The sequence below is a fragment of the Oreochromis aureus genome, linkage group 10 (genome assembly GCF_013358895.1).
Source record: "Oreochromis aureus strain Israel breed Guangdong linkage group 10, ZZ_aureus, whole genome shotgun sequence".
Lineage (NCBI taxonomy): Eukaryota > Metazoa > Chordata > Actinopteri > Cichliformes > Cichlidae > Oreochromis > Oreochromis aureus.
The window spans coordinates 25,232,000-25,245,790 of NC_052951.1; the positions used below are offsets into that span (position 1 = coordinate 25,232,000).

General features: G+C 40.2%; 1 protein-coding gene across 2 annotated transcripts; it reads left to right on the forward strand.

The window, feature by feature from the left end:
- The first annotated feature begins 7,405 nt into the window (after positions 1–7,405).
- Positions 7,406–10,511, forward strand: LOC116319054 (15-hydroxyprostaglandin dehydrogenase [NAD(+)]-like). Of its 2 annotated transcripts, XM_039617872.1 has the most exons (8): positions 7,452–7,592; positions 8,055–8,147; positions 8,268–8,391; positions 8,846–8,952; positions 9,038–9,134; positions 9,273–9,349; positions 10,061–10,218; positions 10,314–10,511. In XM_039617872.1, exons 2-8 carry the CDS (start codon positions 8,133–8,135, stop codon positions 10,435–10,437), a joined length of 702 nt encoding a protein of 233 aa, XP_039473806.1. In that variant the 5' UTR covers positions 7,452–7,592; positions 8,055–8,132; the 3' UTR covers positions 10,438–10,511. The 2 variants fall into 2 exon arrangements, with proteins under 2 accessions (XP_031594140.2, XP_039473806.1); XM_031738280.2 differs by lacking the exon at positions 8,055–8,147 and having other exon boundaries at positions 7,406–7,592.
- Positions 10,512–13,791: the final 3,280 nt, after the last annotated feature.

Here is a 13,791-nt window from a genome sequence, read left to right on the forward strand (position 1 = left end):
TATGTAAGACAGAAGTCGTTCGGTTGTTGCCTGAGTGTTGGATTACCATGCTAGTGAAAAGTGACTCTGTTTTGCTCCACGCCTACAACTCACCTGTTTCCTCGTCTGCACAGAAACCCTGATGTTATCCTGAGAGACAGTGATCAACGAATGTGTGGAGGTGAAATTTGACTCTGACCTGTCTGCGACCGAACTCTCAACCTCTGGAAATCCTATTCCTCGAGATCATTTTCATCAATCCTTTGTAAATAAACCCACTTAACTTTTTTCCCCCCATGAGCTCTGCGTTTGAGTCCAGCCTGTACATTGTGACCATTTTTTTTTAACAAAAGGCCCTACTTATGTGTTGTTATTACTTAATTAGTTTTTTTTTTTTTTTTTTTTAGATTTCCAGTAAAATATTGACTAAGTGTGTTATGATCACAGCATGAGAGTGTTGTTAAGTACAGATTTTTGATTTGATGTGTGCTCTTTTGCATTTTGGGAATGTGTTTTGCTGCTACAGTTCATGTACATTAAGCTGAAAGCAGGAATTTCTGTTGGTAGTATAGGCAAATATGTCATATACCCTCATTGGGCACTTTTTTAGGTACACCATGCTTGTATTGGATTGGTCCCTCTTTTTGCCTCCAGAACTGCTTCAGTTCGTTGTGGTATAGATTAATTTTACACAGTTGCTACAAATTTCTGCACATTCATGATGTGAATCTCCCATTCCAAAAGAGCAACTCTTGTTTTAAAAAGTGCTCTTTTGGATTGAGATCTGGTAACTCTGGAGGCCATTCAGTGAACGCATTGTCATGTTCAAGACACCATTGTGATGATCTGAGGTTTTTGATGACTCGAGGTGGATTATCAGAAGACACGGACACGGTCAGCAACAGTTCTTGAGTAAGCTGTGACATTTAAACAATGTGTAGTTGGTGCTAAGGGCCCAGCGTTTACCAAGAAAATATTCCCCATGCCATCACACCACCATGAGCCTGAACTGCTGATACAAGGCAGGATGGATCCATTCTTTCATGTTGTTTGTGCCAAATACTGATCCTAACATCTGAATTTTGCAGCAGATATCAAGATACATAAGACCAGGCAATATGTTTCCAAGTTGCTATTGTCAAATCCTCTGCAAATAGCCTCAGGTTCCTGTTCTTAGCTGAGAGGACCGGTACCCAGTCTGGTCCAGTGGTCTTCTGCCGCTGTTGCTCATCTGCTTCAAGGTTCATTCAGAGATGCTCTTCTGCATACCTTCGTTAATATGAGTGGTTATTTAAGTGACCTCTGGCATCATTAAGTCACTCTAATCACCTTTCTTCCTTATTCTGATTACAAAACCTGACAAAGAGGCTGGAGAGTGTATTTATCATTGGTCGATGTGTAGTTAGAATGTTAAATTCTGGCTTTTATTATATGTTTGATGATATAAAGTTCAGCTTTTACAAACTTTTAGAGTCTGATGGCTATATTCACGTTATAATGGATGCTATTAGCATTAGCAGTGATCTATCACAGATATACTGATGTTGGCACATACAGTAGTTGTCTGATTAGCATCAGTAAAGAAACATTTTTTTTTTAATTTAACATAACAAAATGCAGAAAAAAATGCCAAAAAAGAAACACTTTTAGGTTTATCGTCTATAAATTTGGCATTGTTTTCGTGGTGAAGTGGATCTGAATGCACGGTTTACAAGTTTCTAAGTAGTTTGTTAAATACATCCTGGGCGATAACATACAATCAAGCCATATTTTTCCTTGTGCAATGCAACTCTTAACATGTTGTTCTAAAACACCACGAGGAATATCGACCAGATATATGAATACTGGAGGTGTTTTTCTCTGTGACACTGGTACTGGCATCTGTCTGAAACATCCAACATGGTTAAATCTCTAACATGTATTTCCATATTGTTAAAAAAGTTACATTAGGAGTAACGCAGTTAGGAGCAGTGACGTAGCTGACTGAAAAGATTGAGGAAGGCACTGACTTTGGAGAATGCTGAGCATATTATAACCTGACCACAGGTCCAGGTCCTTTTCATTATGTTGCTTTCATTCTCAAGTTTTCCCGTCCCCAGGATCAAACCATACCTGTCCCAATAATAGCTGCGAGTGATTTAATCTAAGTTTGTATTTAAAAATCAAAAAATAAAACACAGTTTGTGTCATCAGTTTCACACAGAAAAAAATCATTCATTCATTCCTGTTAATTTTCTCCAGTGCTCCAAATAATGAGAAAGGAGGACCTGGAGCTCTCCCAGCTGACTTTGGCCAAGAGCCGGGGTACACTGTGGGCAGGTTGATAGTCTATCACAAGGCCGACAGGGCAAAGACGCTTGAAACCTTGACACAATGACTACTGACATGACGACTTCCTTTACAGCAGATCTGATCACCCTGCCGTCAGGGTACGCCGAGTCTGAAACTAAAACTTCTAATAACTTAAAATTAAAGCCTTTATTCTGTCATTAAACACTGACCGATTGCTGTGTGCTTAAAGACATGAATGCAAAAAGTGTGTGTGACAAACAGCAGAATGGCAGTTTGTCGACAAACCACCACAAGGTCTGTTGTGGAGCTGCTTCTTGACTCATTGGCTTTTAGGTCATTGTGCAACTGAATGAAGCTGCCTCTCATTTTTAGGGTCACGTAAACACGTGTGAATGACCGAGGAGTGAGGTGTGATCCACTAGCTTTGTTGGCAAACCAACAAAACCCCACTCTATTAAGTTCCAGCAATCACCACACACCTTCAGACCACATAATCTCTACGCATTTGCACTCACAGTCTCCTGTAGATACCGACACAGAGACACAGACACACACCGGCAGCCCTGCTCCCTGCCTCCCCCATCGCGGCCTCACACTGTAAACAGGCTCAAATTTTGTTCATCGGCGGCTGCCTATTCTTTGCGGCCGATGACACTGGTGACATGTAAAGCTCTCTGGCATTGTCCAGCTTGCTGGAGCTCTTTAGCAGTGTAATCACCAGTGAAATGGCAATGGGCCATTGGGATGAAAACACAAGTCAGCAGCTGGTCAGCAAATCACAGCTGAAAGCCGTTAAATGGCGGATTTGCCCTGTAAGCAAGACGAGCTCGGGGGGCCTTTGTGGACCCAGTTTGTGAATGCGCAGAGCTGAAAGGATTTTTTTCGTAACAGTTAATGGTCGTTTTATAACTCGGCCTTTCACACGTCTGACACATCGAGCTGAGGAAAATAGTTTTGAGACTGTCTCAGAAGCAGACTTCATGTCAGGGCTAGCAGGGTACTGAAAAGTTTGATTAAGGTGTTCAGACAGGCAGAATTCTTATCAGAGTCGAGTGTATTTATTTTAATTAAAACTTGACACGTGCTGAGCACCTTCTGTACAGAATAAAGCACAGTTTCTAGATATGACTCACAGCCCAGACTTGCTAGCTTTACGCTGACAGTGATTGGAAGATGATAAGAGAAACATTTTCACTGTCAAATCAATTTTTTTGAAAAAAGGGGCTATTTTAGTTTTAAAAAAACAAAATAAAAAAGATTTAGGCAATAAGGATATGACACTTATGCCTCTCGCCAAGGCTCCCGGCAGCAGAGAGACAAAACTGTAATTATCGTCTTGCGGTTGCATGCCTCCACCAGTCAAGTTGCAGTTTACGTCCATTACTGTCCTGACTCATAATATGGTGGAGGCTTAGGAGGAATTCAATATGCGGGCATTAAAGATTAGTGTCACTATTTCAGCATCCCACCAAAGTATGATCACAAACTCTAAAAATGAGCAGAATTATTGCTTTTTTCAAACATCATGAATCTACAGTGCTCATGAACTTAATTTCATGCTATTAGACATTTGCATGTTTACCTGTAAAGTCGAGTTAGATCTCCTTTCAGTCTCAGTTGTGCTAAATTAAAAGTCCAATGGCATTTATGAATGGGACAGCTCTATAGACAACCCCCAACACAATGATTCCTGCTACAAAAATGAATATCACAAACAATGTGTGTGCCTGGGGTTTGACGAAAGACAGGAATGTACTATTGAAAATACAAAAGTGGAGCAAGTTTAGCAAAATATGCCCCGTCAGTCTTAAAGTTTGATGTTTACATCAGGTGCTGGTCTCATGATTGTTGTTTCTTACAGTTCAGCCAATAAAGCAGACCCTACCAAAAAGAAATAGAAGTATAAAACTCATGTTTCATAATTTTTGTGAAAGATTGAAGCTGAATGTTAAAGCAAATGCTATCTTTCACGTGGTAATGGTTACAAAAAACTGATGAAATGACTTCACTGAAACAGGGAATCAACCACCATGTGGCCACCGCTGCTATCAACTCTCTGCTCCACCTAGTGGGAGTTCAGGACCAGAGCTCTGCACACCTCTCCACACCAGAATGAGACATGCTGTATTAGGATGTTCAGCCATGTCAAAAATTTACATATATTCATCATGGGCATGAATGTCATGGTAATTTTGATCTTTTAATAATTTGGAATGACTGTACAGCATGCACATTTAGTTTAAAAAACAAGAACTGGGTGCATAAGTTTGAATTTATTTTGTGTTTTTTCTTATCCACACAGGTTAAAAAGTATATATACAGATTGAAATCTGTACATACACTCCCACTGATATATGGTTAAATGTCCCTTATATGATAAATACCACTAATGTTCCTTAGCCGAAAAGCCTCTTGACCAGATGCTTTTAGTAGCCATCAACACGCGGCTGGCATAATTCTGGCTGGATATTTGACCACTTTTCTTGGCAGATTATCAGAGTTAATTTAAAACGGTTGGCTTCCTGGCACAGATTCGACTTTTAAGTATATTAAAGAATTTTCATTCCAAAATCTTGATGTTAGCCTGCTTTATCTGTTCCAAATCCAGTTTTGATGTGTGTTTGGGATCATCGTCCTGTTGGAGCACCCAGATGTGTTCAAGTTTCAGCCATCTAGCTGTTGATCTGAGGTGATGTTGAAGAATGTGGAGGTAGTCCACGAAGAAAGGTAGCGAAGAAATTCAATAAAAAAACAGAAATTATTTTAATGGCTTTACCTTTAACAGAGTGCCACAGCTACCAGCGTGACCCTTGACAGTTGGCATAGTTCTACAAGTTTTGAAAGCTTCACCTTTAATCCACATTTGGCTCGTCTACGTGGGCAGCTGCAAATTTCAGTCGAGCTTGATGGTGCCAGTTTTGGAGCAGGGACTTCTTCTTCGTCTGTGATGTGAAACCTACTTCAGTGTGGAGAGTGATGCTGGTTTTCAGCTGTTTCCAGTTCCAGGCTTCTTTTAAAAACTCCTTTTTGCATAAAATGATTGAAAACCAGAAGCATTTCATTAGAACATTTTAGAATATCTATCATAGATATATGAAACAGAGACGTGACAAAAGTATTCTTATATAATGGGGTCATTAATGACATTACTAGGTCACTTAAATTCCTAAAAAAGCGCATACCTCACTGACACAAGGATGCAGAGTATCCACGCTGTAAAAACTGCTTTCTTTGAGCTGCTGTTCAGTTCAGAAAGACTGTTGAGTCACATCGCATTAATACTTGAGGTTCCCACCCTGCCCTAACAGCAATTATGTGTGTCGCTGGAGCTGCAAAAACAAAAGTGATGCAGTTCATAAAACTGTATCGGCTACTGACCTTCCTGCTTAATGGGCTGAACGAAAAAGAGAAAATATTTCAAGCGCTAAGCATCATCATCGTTATCAGCATCAAGTGTGAGCAATGCGCCGCTTCTGTTGCAATACTTTCTGTACATTTGTAGCGATTATGACAGAAATATTTGGCCAGAAGCCCACACAGTGAGTTCTACAGTTATAGTCAACTTGCACAGTCTTGCTGTGTATGTTTATGCTCAAAACCCTTTAAGCAATATGTGTCCTGAGCACGTGCGCACGCACACACACACACACACACACACACACACACACACACACACACACACACACACACACACACACACACACACACACACACACACACACACACACACACACACACACACACAGCTCAGCATCTGGCTCAGTATTTATAAGTATGACTAATACACTGTATATGCATAATATCATACGTGCTTAAACCTGCTTTCTCTGCCTGGCACTGAATAAATCTAAACAGCTTCTTGACCTTTGATGACAATAACCACTCCTGTGTCTCCTGCATAGCGGCAGAGGAACAGTAAATGCAATAAAAAGCAGCTAAATTAGCAAGAACGCATCCAGCTTCATTGACCATTACACCTAAAAATCTAATCAGTGACTCATCGTGACTCCTCATAATAAGTTCTGTTTGTAGTGGAAAGTTTTTCCAGACCCCTACAGACTGCATGCCAGATGCTTTCCCATGCAGTTTGTTCCACACTTGTTCATATTAAGGAGCTTTAACATCCGTGTTAGCTCAGAGTGCTGCTGGTCTTGCCTCACCGCACTGACTTAGTATCAGATTTGGGATTGAATTTAACTTCATTCTTTCTCAGGCCCCACAAAGACTTTCAGGCTTTCTGCCTATGACCTGCTAGAAGCTAACTTTGGGATAACCAGGCTTTAGTTGTGCTGGAACCTCTGTTAATGGATCAGTCTGACTCATCAGCATTTCTTTTATTAAATGCTTCATTAATGCCTAAATATTCAAGTCAGCATATGGAGTATTTGAGCCAGCCAGTGGAGTATCATATCGGTCGAGTGGGCTCAGCTATCTGGACCAGCTGATAACACTGCTGCTCAAACTCCTTCCTAAGAAAAACTTTAGGCTGTTTATTTGAATGCATGTAGATATGTGGCTAATTGGATTTGCCACTTGAAGGCCTCAGAAAAAACACTTAAATTGTGATTTAAAAAAACAACAACTTTACATTATTCTACTCTCCTTAAATAAAAAAAACAAACAAAAACAAACATTAGGTAAAAGCAGAAAAAAGCTGAAAATCAGGTGTGTTTGACATTCTCATTCACTTTTCTGACAGTAGATCAGAGACATTGGCTACAAAGTTGCACAGCTCCATACCTCCATCTGCTGGCCACATGCAGCTCCACTAATGGCTGTGGGGATTCAGAGATTTATGAACGTCAGGTCAAAATAGATTTCAAACATTTCCAAAGTATTTCATTGGTCAAACTGAACAGTGACTTGGATTTAGCCCAAAATATTTAACTTATTTGTGTTGCCTGTATCAAAGACATCGTACTAAGTTAGACTGTTTCCACTTCAGTAAGTCTGAGAAACAGTTGCTATTGCCTGCAAAGAAAACATAGCTTCAATAAATGAGGGCAAATGATGTTTTATTGAGTTGGGCCAAGCTTCAGTCAGCAGAGCCACACCTCCTACAGGTGCACTCACTTACTCTGATTGCCTCTCCCTATATTCGAACCAGCTGGAAATTGTATGGCTTCCTGATGACCAGCGACATATAAAAACACACAACTTCTCTCTGCTTAACATTTTCCCATTTCCTTGTAAATCTACTCTAGGTCTCCTCTCGTGAAACAGCTGAAATGGCTCTCAATGGTAAAACTGCAGTAGTGACCGGAGCTGCAATGGGAATAGGAAGGTCAATAGCTGAACTTCTTCTGCAAAATGGTGCCAAGGTACTGTTTGAGTTCAGATGTGGAGATCATTCTTGTGCTACACATTTTGAAGTGCTGAGGTTGAATACTTTTTTCCTGCAATCGATGAGTCGATTTGTGGTGATGAAAGTGAGCATGTAACTGTGCCAGAGTAGATAAGTTTGTTTTTACTGGTCATGCGTGACTAAAATCAAATACTCTAAGTAAACTACTGCTTGGCCTATTTGGAGTTTGGAAGCAAATACAGGTTAAGTCAGGATGAATGAGTCTGATTTGAACTGCATCCTTTTATTAAACTGTCTTCAGTTAATCCCCCTGGTATGAAGTTGGTTGCCCACTAAATTACTGTATTTGTGGTGTTGGAAGGTAGATGTTGGAGGGGAAACTTGCTATCATTTAATAGCATTTATTATAGATCTCTCACTAAAAATGGTAACATTTATGGTTTTAAACTCTAAGTAATGAAATGTAACTTATTTTTAGGGTTGTATTTGCAAGAATGGACCAAGGAATGGTCTGTCTGATGACTCAAAATGAAATTTTCATCCTCACCGAAGAGGGATGGGAAAGAAACAGGTTCCTGAGCTCCTCCTTTAGTGTCTGTGCCTAAAAACCCTTCATGGGGGTAAATCATAACATTTTACTGCAGGATGTGACCAAAAACAAAATGCCAAATGTGTTGTCCTGCATATATAGGTGGCCATCCTGGACATGAATGAAGCTGCAGGACAGAGTTTAGTTGAAACCCTGAACAAAGAGCATGGACCAGACCGAGTCCTGTTCCTGCTGTGCAACGTAGAGTCAGGAGAGGAGATCAAAGGTAACATGCATGCACAACAAAATGTAAATGTGGGGGCAAAGGGTTGGATGTGTTTATAATCTGCTTTCCTTCAAATACTTGTAGATTCAGTTTGTTCCAGTCAGCAAACTTTTATCAAACAAACTCACCAGCTTGAGTCACAGTCTGGGCCGTTATCAGCAGCTGGAGCTTCAGTCCATGAGAAATTAATGGCTGTTCATGTGGGAGTCAATGAGCCAACAGAACTTTACCCGAGCACAAGGGTTTTGCTAATGCAGATGCTGCTAATAAAGCTGATCAGATTCCTGAGGGAGTAGTTGCCATGCTTCTGTAGTCTACCTTAAAGTTGCTTCATGAATCGGAATGCTGCATCAGTTCTTGTAGTTCCCAATAAACAGCCAGAGATGAATTTCTTTTTATTGGCTTGAATTTTGTCACTTGGTGTTGAAAGGACTTATTCCTGTGGTGTCTCAAGCTGCCTTTCAGAAAACTGTAGAAACCTTTGGTGGAATTGACATCCTGGTCAACAATGCTGGCATCTTCAATGAGATAATGTGGGAGAAAACTATTGGCATCAACCTTGTAAGAAACACTCACATTCCCTATTGAGCTACTCAACATCACATATGCAAGAGATTGCAAATGTCATGGATGCCTTTTGTCGTAGGCTGGCTGTATTAGGGGGGCTTACCTGGTTATCGAGCACATGAACAAGCTGACTGGGGGTCGTGGAGGGGTCATCGTCAATGTGGCATCCATAGCAGGTAAAAAAAGGGGTATTTGCGTCTAAAAGGACCATTTCATGCATGCTAATCACTTCATTTGAAATCATGAACAGCCTGAACTATCAGGACTGCTAAAGGAAAACTTGAGTTGAAATTGAACTGCAACCCATCCTACAGGTATTGGCCTTCTGTCTTGCTGCCCTGTGTATACAGCCACCAAGCATGGAGTGGTTGGGTTTACTCGAGCATTTGCGGTAAGGAAACTGACACAACTTCAGGAAAAATCAGTTTCAATTTGTTTGTGGATAGTCAGTGTAAGCTGCATGTTGGGGGTCATTGGCTACTAGAGCGTCTGTGCCACTGCTATAACTTGCATGTTCAACTGCTCATTAACACATGGTCTAATCAGCCAGTAAAACTTGACTGGGTCAATATGACTTGAGGCTCAAACAGGCATCAAAAGAAAGATGATTCAAGTGATTTTAAACATGGCATGGAGGTTTTGAGTACTCCAGAAACTGCTGGAAAAATCCAAGTAGTTCACACTTTAGGGTTTACATTAGGGGTCCCCAGTCCCAGTCCACGAGGGCTGGTGTCCCTGCAGGTTTTAGCTGTTACAGGTCAAAGACACATCTGATTTAAATGTATAAATTACCTCCTCAACATGTCTTGAAGTTCTCCAAAGACCTGGTAATGAACTAATCATGTGATTCAGGTGTGTTGACCCAGGGTGAGATCTAAAACCTGCAGGGACACCGGCCCTCATGGACTGGGATTGGGGACCCCTGGTTTACGTAAAATGGTCTGGGGAAAAAAATCAGCGAGCATCAGTTGTGAGCGTAATGCTAGGTCAGAATGATCAGACTAACATGATGGCAACTAACATTATGGCAACAGGAATTCCACCGAGCACCTTATTGAATCGAGACCTACACAAAATATAAAGATTAACTTTTTCTTACTAGGCTGCCTCAGTTGCATCAGGCTATGGTATACGGATGAATGCCCTCTGCCCGGGATTCGCTCAAACGGACCTCTTCTCCTCTGTCCAGTCCAGACTGGGACAATTCTCCAACTTGGCAGGTGCCAACCAGGAACTGATAGAAAAACTTGGCGTGTTAACGTGAGTCTTTAAAATGTCTGTACAATTGCATTATGTTTTTAAAAGTATTTTGCAGTGGACATGAATATTCATGGTAACTGTACCTCTTGATGCAGGTCTGCAGAAGTAGTCCAGGGCTTCCTTGAGCTGGTGACCGATGAGACCAAAAATGGACAAGCTCTCATAGTACTCCCGAAAGAGAAGAAATATGCAACTTTTCCAGTATCACCCACGGATTAACTCATGACAATATTTCAAGTCTTTCAGGCCAGAGTTTAAACTTCTGTACAGCAATAAAAGATGAAAATATAAAATCTGTGTGGGTGTTTGATCTGCAACATCCTGCTACTGGCAAATTTCAGTATTGTTGTTGCACAAGACTCACACTTAAACCGCGTGACAGTAGGAGCTGCTAAACCATGCTGAACTTGTAGTGTTGCAATAAAGGTAGCAGATGTATTCGTACTAATCGTTATTGGTGGCCCCACTGAGTCACCACACAGAAGCAAAATTTCATTCAGGTTTCCAAAACATTGCCAGGTCCTGGCTGAAATGGTCTTAATGCAGTGTTTTATTGACAGAAGCTTTTATAGGAATGCTTGCTTGGAGAAGGTGACCAATATTAAAATTGCTTTGTTTTATCCACATGCTGGCATACATGTGGTGTGTGGGGTTTTTTTTTTTTGGTTTTTTTTAATACTTGACACAAGTAGAATATTGAGTCCAGAAGTGTAGAAACTCAAGGGTAAGGAATCTTTATGACTGAATTTCTTATGGCTAGGCCTCACACTAGCAAGAACAAGTATTTGGCCCAAATGTTAACTGCATCTGAATACTGTAGCTCAGAGCAAGATCATAGCCTTGCAGGCACCGCAAAGATGCAGCGTCACCTGTATCTAGCTCTCCCAGTGTAACTTTTTTTTCTTCTTCCCCTATTTAAAATATTTAAACTCATGCCTGACAGGGATGTAGTCAGTCACCGTACCGGCATAGAATAAACTAATGTATCTGAACAGAAATCAACTTCCTCTGCCAATACCCGAAATGACAAAGGAAAATGCATTGTCATTGCAAAATATCACACCATATGTTTGAAGGCACGGCAGTCAGATCTCACATAGATACACACGTCTCTGTATTAAGAATTAATTATCACCCACAGTCAGCTGTCAAAGGGAAGTCACCAAAACAAAGATTTTTTTTTTTAAAAAGGGGAAGCTAGTCTGCACTCACAAGAAGTATGTCTAGACAATGGTTTTATCTGCAAGGTTAAACAGCAAGGTGGACTAATGTGAAAAGGCTACGAGTGAAATGAGAGGACGGCGAGAAGCAGTCACGAAATCAGTATTTGACCGAAAATCAGCACAATGTAGAGAACTGATGAGGAGCCTACAATTGGTATTACATGTGCAAGAGCCTAAAACAAAGATGTACTTAAACACTTGCTATTACTAATGGTACAAAAGTTTAAGTTTCAAAGTACGAGTATACATTAATCATTCATATGTCACATTGGTGCTGGGCAGATTTATCCATAACAACACTTCGTCATATTAGTAGATTTGTTTAAAAATCAGTGAGTTACTAAGTAATTAAAGCTTTTTGATGGTATTGAGTACTTTGTCTTTCAGCTGCTTCCTTTAGGGGTCGGCTTAAGAAGAAGTACTCTGTACCATTAATTTAATTACTTAGTATATCGCTGATTTTAAAATATAGTGTGTCACGATTTATGAGACAAATCATCAATTTAGAAATTCAGAACACATTTTTATTTTCCGCAGTAATTACTTAATGCAACAAAACAGGTTTCAGGTTTTCATGTACTTCAGTTGTTTTTGTAAATGTGCGTTTCTCGGACTTTGAATCAACTTTCTTTAGTTTCAATGAGTTACAGGCTAAAAATCAGACAGATGTGACAGTTACCAGTATTGATCCTATTAGGCTAGTATCAATCAGATACCAACACCAGCATTGGCATCGATACTATTGATATTTGGATCAATCTGCTCATGTTTACTCCTTGTTTGTAAGGGGTTACTGCAGTGGATGGACACGCAATACTCAAAATATACTCACATTTAATTGTCTCCTGAGAATGTAATGACACAAGGCAGAGTATTCTGGTAACATGACTAATCGCTGGTCCTATCCATGTGTATTATCCAGTTATATTGGGGGTAGTAAGATTAACAGTACTCCTCTCCAGGGACAGTGATGCTGGAGCAGTCACTTCAGGCAAACTGGTGTCACCCATGACCCCCCTCTGGGCACGCCCCTATGATGGAGTTGTAGGCCCACATTAAAATAAATAAATACATTAATTAATAAAAAAAATATATACATTATTAATCATTTTGAGAATAAAGTTGGAAATCTATTTTGAGAAAAAAGTTGACTGATTACAGTTTTTTGTTTCAAGACAAACTGCTACGGTTGGTATATCCTCCGACTTCGTGAACTCGTACTTCAGAATCGGTTTTAGTAACAAGGAAGGAAATGGTTTCTCTTTTACCACATTGACACAGCTGGTGATCCGTATAAGGACGTTGAAAAGATGGTGCAGAAAGCTGCATCTGGTCAAACAGAAAAACACACAAACTCTGAAGAGTGGATTTGTACAAAATGAAATGGCGCGTAGTGAACAGAGCCGAGGTTATCGGGGATGTACGTTGTATCACAAGATGGCTGATCAATTTGTTTAATTAAGTCATCTATACGAGGCATTTTGTACATTTGATAAAGCTGCCTAGAATTATGACTTTATTCTTGAAATTTTGACTTTATTCTCAAAATGGTCAGTAATATTTTTTTTTTCTTAATGTGGCCCTAATACCCCTTCAAGCATTATGAAACCATACATCAATACTTAAAATATACTTCAAAGATCCAAGATTCAAAGTGTTTATTGTCATGTGCACAGAGAAATAGCATTTCTCTGTGCAATGAAATTCTTCCTTTGCTGTCCATACACAAATGCCAAGTTGGGTAGGGTTGAAGGAACAAGATAAATAAGGATAAAAATAAGACAAGATATTAAGATAAATAAGGTAAAAATAAGGATAAAAAATAGTGAAAGATAAATAAGTACAAAATAAGTAAATGAAGACAAGTGAGGTATGCAGTTGTCAGTGTAAAAAGGATGTACAAAGGAGCTTTCCACTAAATTGTCTCCTGAGAGTGTAATGACACCACGCACAGTTGTCTGGTAACATGACTAATCACTGATCCCATCCATGTGTTTCATCCAGTGGCATTGGGGGTTGTAAAATAACTGTACTCTCTAGTGCACAGGTGTCGAACTCCTGGCCTCAAGGGCCAGTATCCTGCAGGTTTTAGAGGTGCCCTTGTTCCAACACAGCTGATTTAAATGGCTAAATGACCTCCTCAACATGTCTTGAAGTTCTCCAGAGGTCTGGTAATGAACTAATCATTTGATTCAGGTGTGTTGACCCAGGGTGAGATCTAAAACCTGCAGGACACCGGCCCTCGAGGCCTGGAGTTCGACACCCCTGCTCTAGTGGTATCAACCACGACCCCCCTCTGGGTACGCCCCTGCTGCACGCACCATAGAAAAATGATCGCGAGAAGAGTTTT

Coding starts and splice junctions, on each gene's coding strand:
- LOC116319054 (XM_031738280.2), top strand. CDS start 7,500: ATGGCTCTCAATGGTAAAACTGCAGTAGTGACCGGAGCTGCAATGGGA. Junction 9,350..10,060: donor GGTTTACTCGAGCATTTGCG/GTAAGGAAACTG, acceptor TTTTCTTACTAG/GCTGCCTCAGTTGCATCAGG. Junction 10,219..10,313: donor GAAAAACTTGGCGTGTTAAC/GTGAGTCTTTAA, acceptor CTCTTGATGCAG/GTCTGCAGAAGTAGTCCAGG.